This window comes from Mytilus edulis, chromosome 6, assembly GCF_963676685.1.
Source record: "Mytilus edulis chromosome 6, xbMytEdul2.2, whole genome shotgun sequence".
NCBI lineage: Eukaryota > Metazoa > Mollusca > Bivalvia > Mytilida > Mytilidae > Mytilus > Mytilus edulis.
The window spans coordinates 66745526-66771116 of NC_092349.1; the positions used below are offsets into that span (position 1 = coordinate 66745526).

The window sequence follows — 25591 nt, forward strand, 5'->3', positions numbered from 1 at the left end:
CAGTGTCAAGTGAACTATCAAACAATATCGGAAGTGACATTTTTCAAACCAATTATCTCCCTTATTTATATTTTTTGTATAGAAACCTTATATTTTTGGAATCAGTGTACAATAAGCTGTCACCTGACGCTGGAGTTGACATTCAAAATCAAATTTTAATATTTTCATATTGAAAAAGATCCTTACTGGTGGAAAGACCTTCAGTTGTTCTCTGAACAATTGGTTTTAAATTACATTTTGTTTTTATATGATGACGAAATTACACTAAGTTGTTAAATTCTTTTTTTTTATCAATATGGATGTACTCGTCAACCTTTAATTAATAATTAAAGTTTGACGAGTACATCCATATTGATAAAAAAAAAAGATATGGATATACTCGTCAAACTTTAATTAATAATTAAAGTTTGACGAGTACATCCATATTGATAAAAAAAGAGCAAATCACGCATCGTTATGAAAAGATATTTCAGCAGGGAATGTAAAATTATCTAATCGCTAGTTAAAAAAAAATATCTGGGTAATGAGTAATATGCTTAATGTTGATTGGGTTAAAATGTGTCAAAAATATAATATGATAAAAACACAAATCAATACATTTTCAAAAGTCAGGTATTTAAAAAAAAAAATAGTGTTTTATGGTATAATCGTAACAAACAAATGTTCATTTTTCGTAAATTTACAGAGGAACATAAGCTACAGGACGTACCCTGTCATCTTGACAATGAATGAGCTGTAAATTAATATATATTATTTATTTACCTTAATGATAATCAAAGTAAATAAGACTGACTGTCTAAAACAAATGTCAGATAGTCACACTATTTATCTGTTAACATTTCCTGACGATTTAAGCTTTCAACCCCACATGATTATCCAAGCAAATGGACATCTTTCGTCGATTACGAGCCTCTTAATGTGACCTCTGAAAGCTACTCCCGTGCCACATGCTATGATACTAACTAATGAGGCTCCTTTTGATGCTCCTGAATGATCTACATTGAAAAATATGTCTTTTGCTTTTCGAAAAAAAAAATTATAATTTCCTTGCACGGTCACTTTTGTTTTCAATATCTGTTTAGCTGTTGATGACTTCATGACCGGATGATTCTTGTCCACACTTGTAACTAACAGGTTTCTTCCATGTTTTCTTTATAGCGTTTGTCCTCCAGTGACACGCATCATATGCTTGTCACGGCCATATATGGGGTTATAAGATACAACAATCCAATCCCTCCAGAAGTACTTTCCAGCCAGCAGATTGTAAAGTTCAGTGGCAAATTGTTTATTCGGCTTACCATAGTTTTTTGCGGAAAATTCGTCAATATCCTTTTTGGATTTTGCCAAATATGCTTCTATACACTGATCGTCAATTTGTTTAAACTTCGTTCGAACCTCATCTGTTCTATTTATCCATTGCAACTTCATAAAATTCGCATTATGATTATATTTGTAGGAAAAAAGATAGGCCAACTCTATTTTAATAGCCTGTAAGAGAAGTTGCATAACTCCGCGTAGAAATAAATGTGTCTTTTTACGGTCACTGTCAGTATAACGCAAAACAGAAGTACCAAGATCTTCTTGAAACATGCCTTGTTTATTGACAATGGATTGGTACAATTTCGTGCCGCTATTCTGATAATCACTTTCATAAATTGAAACATAAATTTTCTTTCTATTTTTTACAGCAATAGGTGGAACAATATACAGATACCTATATTCCCGTGCCATTGCCTTTATCCTTTGTTCAATCTGACCGAAATTGACTTGCACGACGTTCCATTTAATCAACTGTTCGATACTATCGAATCGCTTATCCATTTCGTCAAAACGTGAGTCAATATATTTCATAACTTTTTTCATGTAAGCCAACTCTGCAGATTCGGTTTGTAACACTGCAGATACGAAACCTATGAAAGGACCTATTGCACTAAGATAAGGACCAACATTTGTTCCTATCTTTTTTAAAACATCAGCAAACTCCTTCTTTTCGAGAAATTCGGCTATACCTTTGCCAGCTTCAAGAGCTTTAGTCGTCGTTTCTATGTCATCCAGAGATATGCTGTTGACAGGCGGACAAACAATTAACAAATCAGTCACCATAAAGAACCATATTGATGTTAACACTAGAAAAAAATATTGATATTGGTACATAAATTAAGTAATTTTACTGAAACAATTTAAAATAAAAATGCGTTTCAATATTTTGACAGTTCCAAATGACTTGAAAATGAAAACAGATCGAGCAAAGATTGCAGTGATTCGAAAATACACGTTGGTTTATTGTAATGTAATAAAGAAAGAAAAATAATTTCTGAATTATTCATAGCAACATCTTGTCTACTAAGATAAAATTTAAAAAAAAAAATATTTTAATGGTAATTTGTGGAAAAAAAGAAACGGAAGATGGATAACTAAGGTGAAACACGATAGCTTACTTTACACAGGGTTCAAAATTCAACATATGCTTTCATCAAAAGGTACCTATCTAAGAGATTACGGTTGCATGGTTACTGTTAGACTTTCAATTGAAAATAACCTTAAAAAATTCATCGGAATTCATCTTTGTTTGTTTACAATCATTTTGGGTTGAACCTTGTTACCGAAGTAGAGTATAAAACTATTTGGTTTTAACTGTTGGTATACTTTAGCATCAATGTTATTGACAAATGCTAAAGAGGTAATTTTAAAGTGCCCTGATAAAACATCAACATTGCCAGTATAGCAATTTTGCATGCAAAATATTCCTTGTTGTTGTACTCTACAACCCCATACAATAATATATCATCCTCGTTTATTAAATTGCCATGAAAAGCTACAAGAAAGTAGAGGACTGTATCGAATAAACTTAGCATTATTTAGGTTTGACAAGGTAAAATCGTATTTTTGCAATACATATTTGAAAGCTACAGTAAATATGTCAATTTCAAACTTTAGATTTTACAAACAGTCCATTTGAAGCTTCAGATATCAAAGACCATTTAAATATAAAGAAGATTGCTAAATCAGCTGCTAAAGATGAGATTTAGCATTACCTTTTCTTGGAGGTCAATTCACACTTCATTCGAACTATCCAGCAGACACTTACTGTTATCTAGGAATTGCTTCAATAACTATAGGAGGAATTACTTTTCTATGATTTGTTTACATGGTTTTAAAAAATTTAAGAACTTCATTACAACAAGTTAATAATGTACATTCAAAGTCATCGTTTCTTTTTGAAACGGCCACACAAACAACAACAAGTAAACTCATCATAGATACCAGGATCAAAATTTCATCTATTTTAAAAGATTTTACTTGGATACATGGATGTTTGATAACAGAAGTTTTTTTTATTTTTATACTTTTAATTTTTATTTTAGTTTGCTTATCAAACGTACATCTCATAACACAACTATGATGTAGAAATAACTTTAGGAGGATCGTGTGCTACAATTCCAGTTACACTTTTCCATTGTGTCCATTGAATTATCAACCAACCATACTGTGCAAATATATTGATTATGTACATCAAGGATTAACTACACCTTTATAGGACAATCAAGAACCTTTAATTCCCAAAACCACGCATTATCATAAATAACAAAAACGATCTATAAACAAGTTTTGAATCTTATTTATAGGCAATCGAAATCAGCATCACGTCCAAAGAAATCAAACAGGATCTATTGATATCTATGGATATAATTGTGTTCAACTATTTTGTGTGTGCATTTCTAATATCTTATGGTTTTATGTTGTTATCCCGTGTTTTAATAGCATGCTTATCGTTGCCAAATGAATGTTACCTAACAATTTACGATGTTTCATCATCAAAGTCCAGTTAATATTATGTGCGGACATTAAATAATCATTTCAGAAGTGATTACAAACCAGTTCGAACCTTTAAATATTTGGATAATTATCATAGTGATACTTACACAATTATTCTACCGAAAGTGAACAATAATTCCTGCATATGTTTATTTTTGTATATATCATTATGTATTGTATATTTCATTATAAAACTTCGGTGTTGAGGCAAGTTAAATCACTTCTAAACTTCGTGTCTATTGTTTATAGCCAAGACAGTCCCAAACTACGATAAAGATTAACAGGTCCGTTTAAGAACTTACAAAACAAATAAGTCCTGATAATATGTGCAGAAAACTAATAAGCGGGGTTAAAATATAAAGTAAATCAAGGTACAGTAGTATACCGCTGTCCGTATTCATAAATCGATTGAGAAAAAATACCAAATCCAGGTCACAAACTAAAGCTGAGAGGAACACATCAAATTTAAGAAGAAAACAACGACACAACAAAAACACTAAACTGCAATAACACAGAAACGAACTATAATATAACAATGGCCATTTTCTTGACTTCGTACAGGACGTTTTGAGAAAAAATGGTGGGTTGAACGTGATTTTGTGGCTAGCCAAACCTCCCGCTTTTATGGCAATGTTAAATATAACATTAAAATGACAACATTACATGACAGGAATAAACTACATTACAAAATGGGAGAACATACAGGACAGATAAACACACAGATAATAGCTATAAAAAAATACCAGGCTTATAATTTAATACGCCAGACGCGCGTTTTGTCTACGTAAGACTCCCAAGTGACGCTTGGATAAAAAAAAAGTTCGAAATCCAAAACAAGTACAAAGTTGAAGAATATTGAGGAACAACAATTCCAAAAAATTGTGCCAAATACGGCTAAGGTTATCTGCCTGGTGTAAGATTGGTACCATAAACGTTATTTTAATCTGTTACAGTATAAGTAGATTTGAGAACTGCTTGAAAAGTACACATTACAAATAATATCTAGACATCTATTGTATTTCTCTATTTTGAAGAGGAATTTATGGAAATGTTGGAGAATCATGATTTCTTTTTATATAAAACATTTGTTCCTATGTGACGTATAAGTTTTCTCACGTCAGACACGCGAAGCAATGGATGTAATTTTAATTTTGCAGATGCTTTTGTGAGTTATTCGTTGTTTTTCTGTGGTAAACGTGTTTAAATGTTCTATTATATGATTTATTTATGTATTTCTATGTCTATGGTGTTTTTGCATTTATTTGTACTGACAGTGTGTTCCCGTCATGTCTTGGTGACATTTTAGTTGTGTATTTAACATTGGTATAAAGCGTGGAGGTTTGGCTAGCCACAAAACCAGGTTCATCCTATCCTTTTTTCTTAAATGCCCTGTATCAAGTCAGTAATATGCAAATTGTTATCTACTAGTTCGCTTCTATGAATGTTGCATTGTTGTTGTTTTTTTTTGTTTTTGTTTTTGTGTTGTTTTTTTGTTGTTGCTGTCCTTTCATCTAATTTCAAAATAAAATCATCGGTGATTTTTTTTATAAAATATTGTATAAATTTTCTTTAAATATAAAAAAAATTAATATCTAAATAAGAAGAAAACGAATTTTCCAAAACAAAAAAACTACAGCTGCTTGCAACGATTGAGGAAAACATAGCTGCATTACCCTAAGAACAACGGGAACAGATGGAAATAAAAAAAAGCAAATAAAACAACCCTGAAATATGCCAAGAAATCAATACTCGTAGATTTAGTTAACATTTTCAGACAAGAATTAAGAAATGTCTTGGGCAGTTTTTGTTGACCGAAGGATGGTGATCCGGCGGCGTCGGCGGCGTCATTAACTAACTTCTTTAAAATTTAATATTTTAGAAGATGAAAGACCTGAATGTTTCATAATTTGTATATAGATGCCTTTTGTTACGAAGTTTCCGTCTGTTACACGCCAATTGTCCTGGACCTAATTTTCATGGTTCAATGACTACTTAAAAAAAAACATTTTTCTAAATTGTGAATTTCTCTCTTATAATGACTCATATGATAACTATATTTGGTATGTGCATGCCTTGCTAGGTTCTCGTCAGACAGCTTTCACTTGACCTAGGCCTCATTTCATTGATCATTGAACAAGGTTAAGTTTTGATGGTCAAGTCTATATCTCAGATACTATAAGCAATAAGTCTAGTATATTTGCTGTATGGAATGATTGTTAGGTGTATATGTCCAACTGGCAGGTGTTATCTGACCTTGACCCCATTTTAATGGTTCAGTGGTCAAAGTTAAGCTTTTCGGTTTGTGTATTTTTTTCTTATAATATATGCAATAGGTCTACTCTATTTTATGTATGGAAACATTCTATGATTTACATGTCAGTTTTGCATGTTTTATTTTACCTTGACCTCAATTTCATTGTTCATTGATCAGTGTAAAGGTTTTCTGTTTTTGTCTGTTTTTCTGAAACTATAAGCAATAGGTCATCTATATATGTTGTATTGAAGAATTGTTAGTTGTACACGCCTGCCTGGCATTCTTCATCTGACCTTGACCTCATTTCCATGGTCCATTGGTCAATGTTTAGTTTTCTTGGTTAATGTTAAGTTTATGTGACAGTTGTAATAAAGCTTTATATTTAGGACTATCAACATAATATCAATGATTAGTAAAGAAGGCGAGACATTTCAGCGTGTGCACTCTTGTCTAGTTATGGTCTGATTTTCTTAAACTATAAGCAATAGGTTAACTATATTTGCTGCACGGAAGAATTGTAAGCTGTACACTTCTGAAGCCATGGTTCAGATCCCTGACCTTAATTTCACGGTTCATAAGTCAGTGTTTAGTTTTTTGGTTTAGTCCGTTTCTTAAGAACTATTAGCAATAGGTCAAATATACTTAGTGATTTATTGTAAGGTGTACATGTATTTCTTGTTTTGTTTATATGACCTTGATCTAATTTCTTGGACCATGTTAAGTTTATGTGATAGTTGTAGTTAAGCTTTATATTTAGGACTATCAACATAGGGGGTGGGCAAGACCTTTTTCTGGACGTCGGGATCGGGTATTTTTAAGCTCGGAATTTCGGGGTTGACCCTTTCGGGTTCCGGGATTTCTTAATTCAAATCCCGGGATGTCGGGATTTCATTTTTAAGCCCGGGATTTCGGAATAAGGACCCCTTCGACCCCCTCAACATAATATCAATGATTAGTAAAGAAGGCGAGACATTTCAGCGTATGCACTCTTGTTGCAATTTAAGAAATTCTAGATAGTTTGATTAAAACATTTATCGATATTGCCTCTTTTTTGATGCTATTAAATTTTTTGTAGTTCGTCCGCTCCCATTTTACATTCGTTATGTAAACAGAAAGTCACAACTGTTTTGTTTTTTTACAGGGATTACGAAACTTTGATCCTGTTCCATATCAGGCTGATAAATGTGGGCATCAAATCCATCTTGATCAAAATGAATTTGGCAAGTAGACCTCGGTGTAGAATATAGAGAGGGGGTGATGTTGAGGTTACAAAAAGGGGATGTTGGATAAAGGATTATAAAAATTGGGGTAATTAAAATCAAGGGGACAACAAAGGTGGGATCTGGAGAACAACAAAAAGAGGAATTTAGGAAAAGGCGCACACCGAGTCACTCCGACCTCATTCACGTGAATGAAATAAAATTCCATCTGTAATGTCGGATGAGATTTTAGTGTTGTTTACTTTTTTTGTAAGGGGGAGGGGCGGGCATTATAGGAAGATCTCCCATCTCCCAAAATATCGATAATTTTGTGTCAAGGGTTTTATAATTCTCCCTGACAGCTTCAGGCATAATAATTTTGTACTTTCTATTTTTTTTAAAAAGACAATATATAAAAAAGAAGATGTGGTATGATTGCCAATGAGACCACTTTCCACAATAGACCAAAATTACACAGACATTTACAAATATAGGTCACCGTACGGCCTTCAACAATGAGCAAAGCCCATACCACATAGTCAGCTATAAAAGGCTCCGATAAGACAATGTAAAACAATTCAAACGAGAAATCTAACGCCCTTATTTATGTAAAAATTATAACGAAAAACAAATATGTAACACATAAACAAACGAAAACCACTGAATTACAGGTTCCTACCCTTTTCTAAAATTAAGAATGGAAATGGAGAATGTGTCAAAGAGACAACAACCCGATCATAGAACAGACAACAACAGAAGGTCACCAATAGGTCTTCAATGCAGCGAGAAACTCCCGCACCCGGAGGCGTCCTTCAGCTTGCCCTTAAACAAATATATATATACTAGTTCAGTGATAATGAACGTCATACCTAACAAATTAAACACAAAAAAATAAAATAAAAAATAATACAAGACTAACAATGGCCAGAGGCTCCTGACTTAGGAGAGGCGCAAAAATGCGGTGGGGTGTAACATGTTCTTGAGATCTCAATCCTCCCCTACGCATAATCATGAGCACGGTAAAATTCAGTTCAATAGAAGTCCGAGTCCGATGTCCGAGGAAGTAACAAAAGAAAATAAACAAAATGACAATAATTCATAAATAACAACAGACTACTAGCAATTACTGACATGCCAGCTCCAGACCTCAATTAAACTGATTGAAAAATTATGTCTTCATCATAGGAATATCAGGCAACTCCCGGTAGTGGTCATTATCATACAATCATAAAATATATAAGAGAAGAACTTTACACGTGTCATGCCAACAACTGGTTTTTAAATAAATGTGTTTAATTCCGATGTAAAGACCCTATAAGTGAATCAATATTAAAACCAAAATATGTAAACTTTAATGACATGGCAACTGTATCTTTACTTTATCCCTTCTTAATACATGTAATAAGTCTGTTTAAAGGTTTTATCTTCTAATGTTGCTTGTTGTCGTGTGTTGATGTGATTCATAAGTGTTTCTCGTTCTGTATATATATATTAGACCGTTGTTTTTCCCGTTTGAATAGTTTTACACTAGTTATTTTGGGGACAATTTATAGCTTTATGTTTTGTATGAACCAAGAATCTGTTTTGAACACAGTACTTTGACCTATAATGCTTTTTATTTTAAAAAAATGTGACTTAGAAGGCGAGCTGTCTCATTGGTATTCATACCACATCTTCTTATATCCAGAGAAACGTAAACTAGCTTCACATTTGAAGTTCATTTTTAACTGAAATGCCACCTCACATTCATTCCAAATAATAAAAAATCTGTGTCAAAATGAACAAAGTAATCAGCGATATCAGTGTAAACAACGTCCAACCTATTTTAACTATATATTTACCAAGTAAACCATACTATAAAAATAAAAATAAAAAACACAGAAACAATTATACACAAACAAACGAAAACCACTGAATTACAGGCTCCTACCCTTTTCTAAAATTGAGAATGGAAATGGGGAATGTGTCAAAGAGACAACAACCGGATCATAGAACAGACAACAACAGAAGATCACCAATAGGTCTTCAATGCAGCGAGAAACTCCCGCACCCGGAGGCGTCCTTCAGCTTGCCCTTAAACAAATATATATATATACTAGTTCAGTGATAATGGACGTCATACCTAACAAATTAAACACACAAAAAAAAAAAATAATACAAGACTAACAATGACCAGAGGCTCCTGACTTGGGAGAGGCGCAAAAATGCGGTGGGGTGTTACATGTTCTTGAGATCTCAACCCTCCCCTATACCTCTGGCCAATGTAGAAAAGTAAACGCATAATCATGAGCACGGTAAAATTCAGTTCAATAGAAGTCCGAGTCCGATGTCAGAGGAAGTAACAAAAGAAAAATAAACAAAATGACAATAATTCATAAATAACAACAGACTACTAGCAGTTACTGACATGCCAGCCACAGACCTCAATTAAACTGATTGAAAGATTATGTTTTCATCATAGGAATATTAGGCAACTCCCGTTAGGGGTCATTATCATACAATCATAAAATATATAAGAGAAGAACTTTACACGTGTCATGCCAACAACTGGTTTTTAAATAAATGTGTTTAATTCCGATGTAAAGACCCTATAAGTGAATCAATATTAAAACCAAAATATGTTAACTTTAATGACATGGCAACTGTATTGTTACTTTATCCCTTCTTAATACATGTAATAAGTCTGTTTAAAGGTTTTATCTTCTAATGTTCCTTGTTGTCGTGTGTTGATGTGATTCATAAGTGTTTCTCGTTCTCTATATATATATTAGACCGTTGTTTTTCCCGTTTGAATAGTTTTACACTAGTCATTTTGGGGACAATTTATAGCTTTATGTTTTGTATGAACCAAGAATCTGTGTTGAACACAGTACTTTGACCTATAATTCTTTTTATTTAAAAAAAAATGTGACTTAGAAGGCGAGCTGTCTCATTGGTATTCATACCACATCTTCTTATATCCAGATAAACGTAAACTAGCTTCACATTTGAAGTTCATTTTTAACTGAAATGCCACCTCACATTCATTCCAAATAATAGAAAATCTGTGTCAAAATGAACAAAGTAATCAGCGATATCAATGTTAACAACGTCCAACCTATTTTTACTATACATTTACCAAATAAACCATACTATAAAAATTGAAAAAAAAACCCACAGGAACAATTATACACCTAAATTTTCAAAACTTGTCACAGTCGTATCTAATTCCACCAAGCACTGACTCAAATGTCTGCTTCATTTCTGATTAGTTTTCCCAAAATAATGTTTTTCAGTAAAAAAAAATGCTGTAAAATTAATCATCAACCTCGCGGGATCAAAATTTAACATGAGTAATCTGATTGAGATTCGGAGATAGACCACTGCTTGTTCTAGTTGTAAACAGAGACGATGGGTGCAAATATTGAAGCACTTTTGGTACCTTAATTAATAGCTAAGTAAAATAAAACCAAAAACAGTGAAAAAATTATATAATTCATTTTATCTAGTTAAGAAATGGAGCATTCAATGACTTCAAAAATAAGCCGTATTTAAAAGAAATATGGCATATTCATCAACCTTATACAGGGAGACTTGGAAAAGAACAGCTTTCCTAGGTGTTGTTTTTTTCTTTACACCTTTTGTATGTTGTCAACGAGGATATCACCAAACCCGTAGCCAGTGCATGAAAGTAAGAAATTTCCTGTTACATAATTTTTTATTTATTTTGCAATCACGAATAACTCTTTTGGCTTCGGTTAATCTATTCTGTCGTTGAGTGCTTTATATGGCATATAGTTATTGCTTTCAGCTATCATCGGCATATTACTTCAAAAGGCCACAATTGATACGTGTTTTGGAGAGCAGGCTTTATTATGCTTTGATCAAAGAGAGGAAAATTGCTCAGATGTTATATTAAATGTACATTAACTTGTTTTACAAATGTCTTGCAATGATGCAAATACTTGGGAGTAAAAATAAATATCTATATTAATGAACTCAACATACCAATATCTATTTGATTTAACAGATATATAGAGAATACTTAGTTAACCTGAATGTAAATAACAAAATATGGAAATATAAAATTCATGGTTTTAAACAAGGGAAATAACAATTGCATAGTAATCCTGCGCCACATCACACAATTTTGCTGGTGCGTTGTTGTTCTATCTTTTCGCGGTAAGGTAATAATTGTGTACATACGGGTTCACACATACACATATGTGCATTATATTTAAAGCATAAAAACAAAACTTCAAAAGTGTAAACAATGAAACGGGACATTTTTCATTTTTTCAATATTTCAAGGTAAATTGAAAAATGCTCCTCGTTGGAGCATTTTTAATTTTTTAATTTTTAAAGGCAAATTGAAAAATGCTCCACGTTGGAGCCTTTTTAATTTTTCCATTTTTTAAGGCTAATTGAAAAATGCTCCACGTTGGAGTATTTTTCATTTTTCAATTTTTTAAGGCAAATTGAAAAATGCTCCACGTTCGAGTATTTTTCCTTTTTTCAATTTTTTAAGGCAAATTGTAAAATGCTCCACGTTCAAGCATTTTTCATTTTTTCAATTTTTTAAGGCAAATTGAAAAATGCTTAAGGTTAGCAATTTCAATTTTTTGTTCTTTAGAAGGAGATTGAAATTTGTTTTTTTCTAAAACAATCAAATTCAAATGTTTTAATCTATTCAAACTGTTGATAAGATGAAATCTTTTAAAGGGGCACTAGCTGTCAAATTCATTGTAACCGATTTGACTCACATTCTCATATTTGGTTTACAACAATGTAAAACATTTATCCAAACTATCAAAAGTCTAAAATAAACAGTTTACAGAGCATGGGGTAGATAATATATAGGTTCGTTTCGTGTGTATTTTAGTCCAGACGCCATCTAATTAACTATCGATTTGACCTCAGATTACCATGTAAGCGATGTAAACAAAAATAAAGATACGAATAGATTAAACCAACACGTGCAATTGCATTTTTATAGGTCTGTTTGCTTTTATTTTATAGATTAAAAATGATGTTTCTCATTGTTTTTAACCATATAAGAATGATTTTATGTGCATCGAATTAGTAATCAAATGATTTACCGTAGTTTCACTTTCATTGTTGACATTCTTTTTCTTAAAATAACCAGTACCCGTACAATGCATGCGTTGTCAATCTCTAGCTAGGGGTTTACTTGAAGTTCATCTGAATACCGGTTAGAATGATGATGACGTTTTCACTTGCAAGTGAATCAGTCAAAAATTATGTTTAATCGCTTATTTCAACAAAATTAAAGGAAATTGATTGCTAAAAGCAAATTATTATTTCATTATTCCAATTTGATTAATGATTGATCTAAAAAAAATCATACTTTATTTTTTTATATATATCGTAGCTAGTGCCCCTTTAAAGACAAACTTATCATTACTTTTTATATTATCCTCGTGAAATCAAATAATATAATCTCATGAAAATTACAAATTTCAAATCTCATAACGAAAATGATTTTTCAGAAGTGACTTCAACAGATGTTTGTTACATTTATCAAACCAATTAATTTTAAAATTTGTAGAGAATTTTGCAAAATCTATTTTTTTCAGCCTATGTAAAATATGAAATATGTTTGGCGTAAATATACACGGTCGGTCTTTGTCGACACTGATCATGGTTGGGTCATATATGACCAAAATAATAGCCAAATCCATTTAATTCCACAGAAACATTAATCTGTTTGACTGCTGTATGCCATATAGATGATGAATTAAGGCCTTTTAAGTTGTAAAAAGTTATCAGGTACCAGGATTATAATTTTATACGCCAGACGCGCGTTTCGTCCTATTCCTCGTTTGTAACTTATTATTGGATTTTACGCCTTCAGTGATCTTTGAATTGCAGTATTTACGATTTCAATACGAGGGACATATTCGATCAATTTAATACTATATTTAAATTAGACCTGTACACGCCCTCTAAAGAAAGGCATGCGTTAAATAAGTTAGATAAATTATTGTACAGATTTTTTAAATAGAATACTGAGGTATCACAATTAGGTTTTATGACATATAATTACTGGTATTATTTGCGATAGGTTAAACATCCTGGATTTTTAAAGGTTTAAATTTGAGTGTCTTTTATGAAGGTAAATCCAGAAAAATGGTTGGAAGAACGATATTTAATATGTGTGCATATTTTCTATGTGGAAATTTTCACGCACCCATATTACTTTTACTTGTCATGAGTTTGTCTACAACGCGTGGTTTTTTAAAATATTAATCAATATCATGAATTCGAACTATAACATGTATAACATGCTATGAAAAACGTTTGTATTCGTTTGATGAGTGATAAATCAGTTAATGTAACAATATAATGGAAAAATAAAATTATTTCATCTTTTAATTCGGGTAGGGTTTGAACACACAGCGTAATCCATTCATCAATTATTAAAAACAATTTTTTTTAATCGGATATCGAATATTGAAATTTTCGTCTACAACTTTTTTTACCAACATATTGGCAAATATTTACCACGAACCAAATACTTTTGAGGTCAACATATCTGGCGTACTAAATTATAATCCTGGTACAATTGATAACTATTGACTTCTAGATGAGTAGCTGCGATAATAAAATTCGTATCCAATAAATTTATTGAGTCCGAACAAACAGGTCAAGGTTGAGTTACTTATGATAATTGTGAACTTATATATGAGACCTGTACACGCCCTAGGCCTTTCAAGAATAAGACAGATTAAAAATGACACTCCGTAAATTTTACGGACACAATCACGAACTGATTGATCCATACGATGTGTCTTTGTCAAAACTAACTAAGGACATTTTTACCACGTGTTAGATTGTGGTTTGTCGTTACGTCGTCTGGTATTTTAATTTCCGAACGTGACTTATTCCCGAGTGTGACTGAGTGGGAATTCGCATTGCTATAAGACTTGTCATGGTACTTTTCTATCCCAAATTCATATATGTAGTTCTGATGTTATATTTGTTATTGTAGTCGGATTTTGTCAAATGTCTTAACGTTTGTAGTAGTAAATCTTTTTTTTTCTGTTGTATACGTGTGTTCTGGTAAAGATTATTAATCATCCAGTTCATTTATTAGAATTCATTTTGGATCAACGAAATTTATAAGATATATCAGAAGAAACACCGACACAGCTAGATAATACAATTAATTATCTACTTACTACCACAATTTGATATTAATTAGTCTTATAATTTTCTTTCTTATTTCTTATTAATAAATCTTTTATCAGCCTTACAAATCTAATCTTGAATTCCATCCAAATTCTATCTTATTTTTGGTAATTCTTTTTTTATAAAATCAAATGTTATGTCACTTTGTGCGTTGATGGGTTTGGCTGTGTATTTTTATGTGATGGTTTAGGTTGTTTTATGTAATGTATCCGTTTTTATTCTGAGTGTGTTACCACTTTGGTTGTTATAATGTATAGCAGTTATTGCATGCAGGTATAGTAGGAGAAACTATTCACAATTAATATAACAGGTATGAATGGTGGTAAATGTATATGACTGACAATGGATGAATGGTGGTAAATTTATATCACTGACAATGGATGAATGGGAAACAATGATATGTTTGAAAGAGGCAACGGACATAGAATTTGTCATTCTTATTTCGATCGGATTTATATATACCGGAAGTTAAATAGACGTGAAAATGTACTTGTGAATGAAAACACACTGACAAATCAAGACATCTAGAGTCCACATACGTTTATAATAGTCAGATATCTTAACAGAATGTCAAGCACGGATGCGTCCAATCCCCAATAAAATGTACTTTACTATATATGATACAGGAACGGCATAATAGTAGACCAAAATTACCAGTACAAGCACAATAACAGTTTCATACAAGGTATTTTGTTAAAAATATGTGCTACCTTCCAGCATGTTCTATTTTGACCGGGCCGGGATTTATAGTTAAATCTTGCAGAGTTTAATCAAATTTTTTTCAGAAAAAATTCCGTTAAAACTGGAGCTAGACGCCGTCTTTAAATTGAATAAAAATACATTGTAAGAGTTTTTTTTGGGAACTTTGAGATGAAGAACAATAATTAAAGTAACGTTCCATTGCTTTTTTTATGTTTGCTGTGCACCTACTGATTTTGTGTCAGATCCTCTGTTTTCTATCATCATAGATACAAGGCTTAAAATTTTGTACGGCAGAAGGGCATTTTATTTACAAAATGCTCATCAGTTACCATTGCATAAAATAGAACAAATTTGAAGAGCATTGACCAAATGAAATTGAGAATCGAAATGGGGAATATGTCAAAGAGACCACACTCCGACGTTTGGGTTAGATTTATTTGTGGCGTATTTATAATACATGGTTTAGCTCTATGTTAGTGCTGTCCTGTACGAAAACGTGTCCGACTTATTGCGGGTAATGTTAATTGTCCTCTTTAGAAGGAAATACTGCGAGTGTAGCTGAGGAAATCTTATTTTTTATAAAAAAAAAAGTATACATTTTGATCATTAGTTTCTTTTGTAAAATACAATTTAAAACCAAAAGAACTCACCAATGTTGTGCATAATGTTTCTCTTCCACATAAATGCTGCCACGTCGTTCAATGTGCACGAAATGCTTCAAGATAACATCTGCTCCTTATCATGGTTGTTTAAATGTTTTTTACCTTGTCAGAGAGATGAAATTTCAAAAAAAAAAAACAAACTTGAAACATCAATACGTTATTTGTTGCATATACATTTCATTTTAAATGTCAGTACTAATCAATGTAAAATAAAAAGTGGTAAAAATATTAATATTGCATGTTGATTTTTTTGGGGAAAAAAATCGAAGCTTCATCTCCAAATTAACCACTATCCATTATTTCAAACAAAAAAAGTACACATGAATGAAAACGTAAAGGATCAATTAAAGATTCTGAATCAACTAACTTAAGGCGTAGACCAACTGGATATTTTCTTTATTTTTCTATATAGTGTATACAGTTTTTTTAAGTCCTACCCTACAATGTTCTTCGTTTGATACAACACCATTAAGAATATCATATTTACAAAGTCATCCTCACAGTTCGGAAAAATAAAGAGCCATGGCCATTTTCCCCTGGATTCCTTTCATTTGATAAGATAGTCAAATCATGTTTTAAATAGCCCAATAGATGCTGCATGAAAATACGTCACATTATCTATTTTCATACCTTGAACAGGTATTCATGCAAAAAACAAGGCCAAGACTATTGATTTTTTTATATTGATTTTGTTTACACCTTTAATGCGCATAAGGTACCATACCACGTAACTTGTCAAGAAGCCAAATAATATCGATTAAATTCAAATGGGATGTTGTTTTTCTCATTTTGAATACATGTATATCTGTATTTGTCTTGGTATTTTAAGGCTTTATTGTCAATAAGATAAGATAAGATAATATATATTTTAACCGGAGAACATCTTACATCAGTTGGTCATAGAACACATGTTATATGGCCTTTTCTGGCATTTAAACAAGTCGGCCTTTCGTTGCGATAAAGATGCAACATATTCTTGATGTTTTACCTACAATCACAATGTGTTGTGTAATTGATGTATTCTGTGGATTTGTCTTATTTTCTAATGACTTAGGTACCGGTGCAGGGACAGTGGTAAAACTTTTAGTACTAGTATCTACACAGTTAGTGAATTGGCGACAAAACTGATTACTTTTGACTGCATTTGTTACATATTATACCATGTTCATAAAAGGTTTCGAAAAATTGTTTGTGTTGTTTTGAAACTTGTATACAATGGCCTTATTTTATGTTATGTGTATATTACCCACGCATTAGTTGGGATTTATTGCTATAGAATCAATGTGTATTTATCAAAACTATTTAAAATACTCCAGAGCTCTCATAGATGACCGTCAGATGCAATGTGCATGTATTTCTCTGCCCTAAACTAATTCATTAAAAGCCTTGCCAATTGAACTATTATAAACCTAACCCGATACTTCAAACCATCTCTAGATGCATCTGTTTTAAAATAATGTTTCTGCTTTGCCTAGTGAAATTCAGGTCTCTTATCATACCAGAGTTGAAATAGTCGGATGGTTAAAACGAACTACCTTATCATCTAAACATTTATGCGATGAATCAATAGAATTGCTTTTAAAGAATTAAACAAAATTGTCAAGATTTGTTTGAAACGTGTCACTTTCAACATTCAATTTGCTGAACAAATTTTAGGAAATATAAAATCTCTACCTTTGCTGCATCTGGCATAAACAAGATAAACATCAGCAATGAGGGCAACATAATTCAACAGATTCTTACATTGATACGAGTGGATTATGAAGGAATAATCTTGAAATCTGATTGGTTAACTACCCGGGTGTAAATAATACCCCACCCTTGTTCACCCGGGGATAAAAAAAAATAATATTTAACTACGCGCTGCAGTAATAAATAATAGAGTTACATAAATTTCCGTTGAAAAACATTATAAAATGTGTTATTTATTACCTTTTCTATTCGAAAAAGTAATCACAATTGTTATTCCGAATTAATTTCAATGCACTGTTTCGCTTGCGTAAGCAGTAAAGGGGAAGTAACTATTTGTTTACGTCTGCTTCAATGGCGACGAAAAGATTTGCCTGTCATACTGAAGCGGAAATTTTGGTTAAAAGGGCAAATGTTGTGCCAAAAAACACTGCAAAATCAAACAAAAAGAGTGCAAACATGCTTAGGGCGTACCTAACAGAAAGAGAAGAAGATCCGCAGTTCGAAAATTACTCACCGAGTGAACTGAATGTTGTTTTGAGTAGTTTTTATTTGGACACCCGTACGTCTGATGGACACATGTATAAAACCTCATCTCTTGAAAATTTTAGATATGATCTAAATAGGCACCTGAAGGCTCCGCCGCACTTAAAAACTTTTGATATAATAAAGGACACAGAATTTTTGTCGTCAAATGAAATCTTTAAGACGGCAATGTCTGAGCTCAAAACACTTGGAAAGGGAGATGTACAGCACTACCCTGCGATTGAGGAGTGTGACATACACAAACTGTATTCGAGTATCCATATGTCAACTGCCACACCATGTGGTTTGCTGAACAAGGTACAAATGGACATTCGTCTGTATTTTTGCCGAAGAGGGCTTGAAAACATACCAGAAATGACAAAGGACACATTTATCGTTGATGTAAATCCAAATACAGGAGTAAAATTTGTTAAAAAATCAAGGGATGAGTTAGTTAAAAATAGAAGATACAATGAAAAGGAGAATTTTGGTGGTTTTATGACAGAAAACAAGGACTCGCCCCTGTGTCCTGTAACTTCTTTTGAAAAGCTTCTTTCCAAACTGCACCCTGATAATAATCGACTTTGGCAGCGTCCCAAAGATACTTTTTCTGACAATGACAGTGTGTGGTATACAAAACAGGGGCTCGGTAGAGACTCTATAAGTTCTTTCATGACAAAACTGAGTAAAGCTTGCAATTTATCCAAGATTTATACCAATCACTCAATAAGGGCCACCGGTACAACAGCCTTATTCAAGAACAATTTTGCAGATTCACAAATTATGGCTGTGACAGGCCACAAATCTGTCAACTCTTTAGCTGTTTATCATCGTGTGTCGGACCAAGAAAAAGAAGAAATGGGCCAAGCCATTCAAAAGTTGATACAGCCTTCAGCTACCACGACTACACCTCAACTGCAGTTACCTGCTCCGAATGCACACAAAATGTTAACTGCTCCAAAAGCACACGGAATGTTAACATTTCCTCCAATTCCCAATCAAAACTTTTCAAATGAACTAGTACCAGCTCCTACATGTAATTTGGATGAAATTAACAATTTAAATGATTTTGACATAAATCAGCTATTCTCAAATGAATGTTTCTCAGAAATTGGAGATCGTCAAGTTGAGTGCAGTCAAAATTTGACAATTACTAAAACTTCTAACAAGCCATTGGGACCAATATTCAGTAACTGTAATATCGGAAAAGTGGAAATAGTTTTCAAGCATTAAAACACGTCATCAGATGTTTATAGACAAATTATGAACCTTTCAAAATGTTATACATGACTTTTTATCATGTTAATTGTTAAGTTAAAATAAAAATAAAAATTTATATGTTTGAACATGTATGTTTATTAAAAAAAACAGTGTTGGATGCACACCTAATATCTTAAATGGTCTTGACTGCACACTTTGCATTCGTCGTCTGTAACCTGAAATGATCTTTACTGCACACTTTGCATTCGTCGTCTGTAACCTGAAATGGTCTTTACTGCACACTTTGCATTCGTCGTCTGTAACCTGAAATGATCTTAACTGCACACTTTGCATTCGTCGTCTGTAACCTAAAATTGCCTCAAGTCAAATAGTCATGGATGCACACTTTGCTTTCGTCATCTGTAGGTTAAAATGGTTAAAAGGTGCAAAATATTACTTTGCTTTCGTCTTCTATTTATTATCTTAAATGGTCTTTTAATTTTTGCGGCACACTTTGCTTACATCGTCTATAAACAAAAATGATGTGAGACACACTTTGCTTTTGTCGTGTAAAATTTTCATCAGAATTTTACAACTTAGTATGAAAATAAGGAAAGGAATATTTCAAAAGAAATAAATTCGTTATCTTGGTGTAATCAGGGGTGTACGGAATTTTACACCGTTGTTGAAAATTCATACACCCATTCGGCTTCGCCTCAGGGTGAATGAATTTTCAACAACGGTGTAAAATTCTGTACACCCCTGATTACACCAAGATAACTAATATAATCCACGAGTATCTATGTAAGAATCTGTTTCTCTAATGATTAAAAAATTTCTTTTTTTGTTAACCGAAAAAACCCTTTGAGTGCCTTTCACATTGCACGAAGTTGTCAATTTCATTAGCACCTGTTATAGCATTTTTTTTATTCATCCAGTTAGCTAAAAAGGTCATGACCCTCAAAATCATCCAATGATCTTCTGAGATCACCGCTAACCTCACGTTGATTCAATTTTTTTTATACAATGGGTCCGGAAAGGGATACATTTCCATAGAATTAGAGAAATGAATATCCACAACCTTCATATATAATAATCAAGACTTTTTTGTCAGATTTTCCTCGCTTACACTATTTTTTACAATACAATGAAAGAGAGTCTTTTCTGACCTAACAACACTGTTTCCAATCTACTTTAGATTGAGAACGATAGTAGGGTCCTTTTTATAAATAGCTTTAACCTCTCTATCTTGAACGATAATGAGATCCCCGTAGGCACATGGTTATAGGGATCCTATCTAAAATTGGACACTTCACAGTTTCAAGTTAGAGGGGTATTTTTTTCTATCTTGACGTCTGATGTAAAGCTGAATGAAGGGTAGTTTATTATTGGTTAAATGGATCTAGGGATTCTGGAGCCGCCAAAGTTCTAAGTAATTTTGTATATAACGTTACCTTGCTACTTTGTTCAAATGACAAAGACAAAACAATTGGCTTATCAAGCGATCGATAATGATGCTTTCCTGAGGATCATGAATTCAATATATCCTAGTGATTCAGACGGTTATTTGGTCTGTCGACTGCTCTTCATTTAGCACCCTTTTTACAAAGAAGTATCTCCTTTAGACGACAATATTGCTAGATAAGAACTGTAATACCCAATCTTACACTTGGCTATATAAAAACACCATGCGGAAGCTTATAATCTAAACCTGCTCGGTCGTTAAATCAATATGAAAAGTCATAAATAAAAGTTCTTATGTTTAAGGTCATGTTGAAATGCCATAATGATATTGCCGAAACCAGATACCTGTTTTTGATGCACTTGGTTATCTATTGAATGATACAAACGATAAGGATAAGTTACTTCTTGTTTCAGAATTTTTTACATTATAATAAGCTTAAATTAACTGTTAACAAAACTTTGAACTTTTTAAATACTAAGGCTTTTCTACCTCTGGAATAGATTACCTTAGCTGTATTTGGCAAAATTTTTAGGGGTTTTTGGTCCGCAATGCTCTTCAACTTCTTACTTTAGTTGGCCTTTTAAACATTTTTTTATTCGAGCGTCACTGATGAGTCTTTTGTAGACGAAACGCGCGTCTGGCGTAAGTATAAAATTTATTCCTGGTATCTATGATGTGCTTATTTAATCTCGTTCCATATTCGAAGGAAGAGTTTCAAAATTCGAAATGATACTGTTTTGGACATTAGCTTTTACAGCACAAATGCAGGTAATATGGTATGTTAGGAATTATTTTCATTATATATGATTGATAATTAGTGTATCTATGAAAGTTTAATAATTTTGTATCGACTTCACAAGTAATACATGGTGGCCTTAATTATAGATTGTAGGTACTGACACTGTTTATAATCTTAATAACGTGTAATGTGTACTTTTATTTGTATTTGTAACTTTTTAACCTTTACTGTTTAGTTCATTTTTGGCGTGGCATGGAACTTAAGCATTCCGCCAATTTGTTTTTGTGCTCTGGTCATGCTAGTCTCTTTGTTTTTAATGTGATTAAGATAATAAAACAATGGTGACAACTGAGCCAATCTTTTTGACGTATTTGTCTTTTTATGTCCGTTTGTTTTTGTACACACATTGTTCTCAATTTAATGGAATTTTGTGCGACTGTCATACAAGTGGGAACAGTCAAATGTCAGAGGGCATTTAACTATTCCTCTAAAATAAGGTTTTGAAAAATGTAAACTAAAATTGTCTATTTTAAGATTTGTGTAATCACTTAAAGTAAAAATGAGTTTATTTTGAAAAGCACTTTATCGGGCTACATATAACACATCAAGTCGTGCAGTACACTATAACAAATAAAAACGGCATGCCTGTAGATGCATGCTATCTAATCAATATATGATTTGATTGGATATTGTTGCGTTACCGCTGTCTCTCATTGGAGTACTGTTTTCCTTGCTGATTGGTGGTGCTGTCATCCAATGATATCAATATTCGATATTATTTTGATTTGAATCAGGAATCTCTGACGTATTACGGTTATAACATTCTATCTAACGTAATTATTTTGACATTTTGCATTAGGTCATTGTTCGTTCATCCGTCGGGTTTCGTCTGTGTAGCGGTCTTTCAAATGTCATTTGAGTAGCGCTGTTCGCATGATTGCCAGTGTTCGTACGTACAAACGTTCGGTTGTTATCAGTGCATTATCCATCCAGCGTAGTTACATACATTTCATTTGTCGTATTGTATCTTTAGTTGTTAAACGTTTTGCAATATAGTAAGTACAAACCTTTTCTTCTTAAACAATATGTAATGATAAGACACCTGATAATATTTTGATACAATAAAATTTGAAGAAAGTATATTAGGGCAAAAATCTATGTAATATAGGGTTATTGCATGAATATTGGGGAATATTGTCCCGAGTAGAATTTTATATTGCACGAGCTTGCGAGTGCAATATATGTTCTACGAGGGACAATATTCCCCAATATTCATGCAATAACCCTTTTATTGTATAGCAATATAATATTTAAAAGTAAAAATTGGTTTAAACTAAGATTTGTCGTTGATGACGTCATGAATTTTGAAGATTTATTGCACTAGTGCAATATTAGAATTTATTGCACGCTAACTTTTGGTTACTTTCTGTGGAAAATATTATATTGCTATACAATAATATTATTTATTACAGTGAAAAGAAAATCCAGAACAAATGTTTCGGATTTACAAAAATTGTAAAATGTTATTTTTATATAATTTCAAAATAAATATTGAACATTATTCATGTTATTGTAACCATTATATTTCACAAATAGCCAGTACACAAAACCTTCAAAATATGCATTGTATAATATAACAGTACTATGATGAATTTGATCGTCCACCATCAAATTACATAGAGTTGTGTTATCATCAAGATAATTTATAAAGTATAGCACATTTATTATATAAGGGGTCATAATATAAAGGGTACAGCAATTTATCGACAAGTTCTAAGGGAATTGCACCCATTCTATAAGGAGAGAGATCGGTTATCTAGACATATTAATCTTCTCCCGCTGTGCATATATCACCTGCCATGCGAATGCAGCCTAGATCAAAAGATGACAATCGGGAATATAACACAATAGGCAAAATAGTAGATCAGGTGACTTGAATGGTATCTAAAGATTTTGAACGGCGAAAACATGTTGATATGGGTTTGATACGCCGATACATCGTATCGTTCAACCAATTCTTGATGATGACTTAAAATTAATTAGGTCGAATTATTCGTTCTTTCTCATAACTATGTTGTAGCAGTTTTTGTGTAGTTTATCGCGATATAATCGTGTGGAAATAACTTTCCAGTAACATGAAAAATCACTTCCAGTAACATTAAAAATGAGAATAGTTTTACAATTCGAAAACCTAGAAATGAGTTGTTATGTTTTATATAAAATACCAGTCACTTTGGGAAAGGAGAGACGAAAGATACCGAAGTGACCTTCAAACTCATCAGTCAAAATCAAACTGGCATGGCTAACAAAAGAAAAAGACCAACAGGTCAAACAAAACACAACACAAAAATTTAAGGAATGAACACAAATACACAAAATCTTCACTGTCCCTCTATTTTAGACGAAACGCGTCGATGCCACTGCTGGTGGAGATTACTTTCCCCGAGGGTATCACCAGCCCAGTAGTCAGCCCTTTTGTGCTGACATGAATTATCATTGATATGGTTATATTTTTAAATTAACTGTTTACAAAATTTTTAATTTTTGAAATACTAAGGTTTTTCTACCTCAGGCATAGATTACCTCAGCTGTATTTGGCAAAACGTTTTTGAATTTTGGACCTCAATGCTCTTTAACTTCGTACTTTGTTTTTGGTCTTTTAAACTTTTTTAAATTCGAGCGTCACTGATGAGTCTTTTGTAGACGAAACGCGCGTCTGACGTATATACAAAATCTATTCCTGAATTTATTTGCAAATGACAATAATAGTTTATAGGATAGTGTTCACATAAAGGTGAACAAGCAAGAAATGGCATTACGACAGCATAAAATCGTAATATACAAGTTTTACGATAAATGACCATCCTTATGTCGTAGTACTATTTCCTATACGATGTAAACCAACAGGCCTTATGTATCTGCATTTTTAATTATCACTATATATAAGTGTGATGAAATGGCGCTGTACGTAGACATCCCGTAAGTATGATATTGTAAAACATATGTCTACGGTTGTGTTTCATTTTGCTATGTACTTTGTCTATTTGCCTTTTTATGTTTCTTTGATACACACAAGGTGGCTATGTACTTCTGTATAGCGTAATTGTGTTATTGTACTATGGTAAATTTTTGTATTTTTGTCTTTAATTCATGCTAACATGATTGGTCTATATGCCATTGTGTGCTTCTTTGTTACTTATTTGTTTGTGATTAAGGTTATAACTCAATGATGACTGCTGTACCCTTATATTTGACATTTTTACCTACTATTTCTGATTGCCTTATTTACAGTAGTTATCCATTCGTTTGAATTGTTTTATCTTTTGATTTTGCCATTTGATTAAGGACTTTCCGTTTTCAATTTTCCTCAGACATGTCAGAGTTCAGTATTTTTGTGATTTTACTTTTTGCTTGTTTTTAAAAATATTATGAAACGTTGTCACTGTTCATTTTATCTCACTTTATGTCCCTTTGTAGTAGGATGAATCAACAAAACTGCACATAATGTGTGCAAATGTTGAACTAAGCGATAAAAACGTTTATTGATACATGAAGGAAGTAATTGTTTTCAATTAAAAACTTTATCGAACAACTGGTTCAGTACAAAACTATAATTGACCGCACCACTTGATAAATTGATGTAAAAGCAATTGAAAAATGTTTTATCAAATCGTAGTTAGAATTTTAAGTATGGAAAATAACGACTTTTTACTTTTTACATTAAATCACCTTTAATCAAAACTTCCTTTCATCCGGGTGGTTCCTTTTTGAAGTAAAACCTATCAGTCTGTATGTCGCTGACCCATGCCAGGAGCCTTTAATCTAGAAGTTGTGGTTTTTGCTGTATTTCATATTTGTTTTTCTTTAATGGTTTTTGTATATAGATCAGGCCTTAGTTTTCTCGTTTAAATTGTTACATATAAATCATATTGGTGCCTTTTATTGCTAACTAAGCGATATTGGTTTCGCAACTGTTGAAGGCTGTACGGTGACCTTAAGATGTTAACTTTTGCGTCATTTGGTTTCTGGTTGAGAGTTGTCTCGTTAAAAATCATACCACATCTTCTTATTTTTCTATCATTTAAGGGGGAAATAACTCTATATAACTTTATAAACACTTGTAACCAATTATAATTTGACATGTACAAA

The 25591-nt window shown here is 32.4% G+C and overlaps 1 protein-coding gene across 1 annotated transcript; it reads right to left on the minus strand.

Moving 5' to 3' along the window:
- Positions 1 to 830: 830 nt before the first annotated feature.
- Positions 831 to 15855, minus strand: LOC139528202 (uncharacterized). Its single transcript, XM_071324078.1, has 2 exons — positions 15813 to 15855; positions 831 to 2126 (listed from the first exon to the last, which is right to left on the minus strand). Exons 1-2 carry the CDS (start codon positions 15841 to 15843, stop codon positions 1153 to 1155), a joined length of 1005 nt encoding a protein of 334 aa, XP_071180179.1. The 5' UTR covers positions 15844 to 15855; the 3' UTR covers positions 831 to 1152.
- Between the last annotated feature and the right edge of the window lie 9736 nt (positions 15856 to 25591).

Bases quoted from the DNA above. Each gene is read 5' to 3' on its own strand.
- LOC139528202 (XM_071324078.1), bottom strand. From the start codon at position 15,843: ATGTGGAAGAGAAACATTATGCACAACATTG. The intron at 2,127-15,812 runs GTGAGTTCTTTT...ATTTTTTTCTAG, and splicing joins AAACATTATGCACAACATTG to TGTTAACATCAATATGGTTC.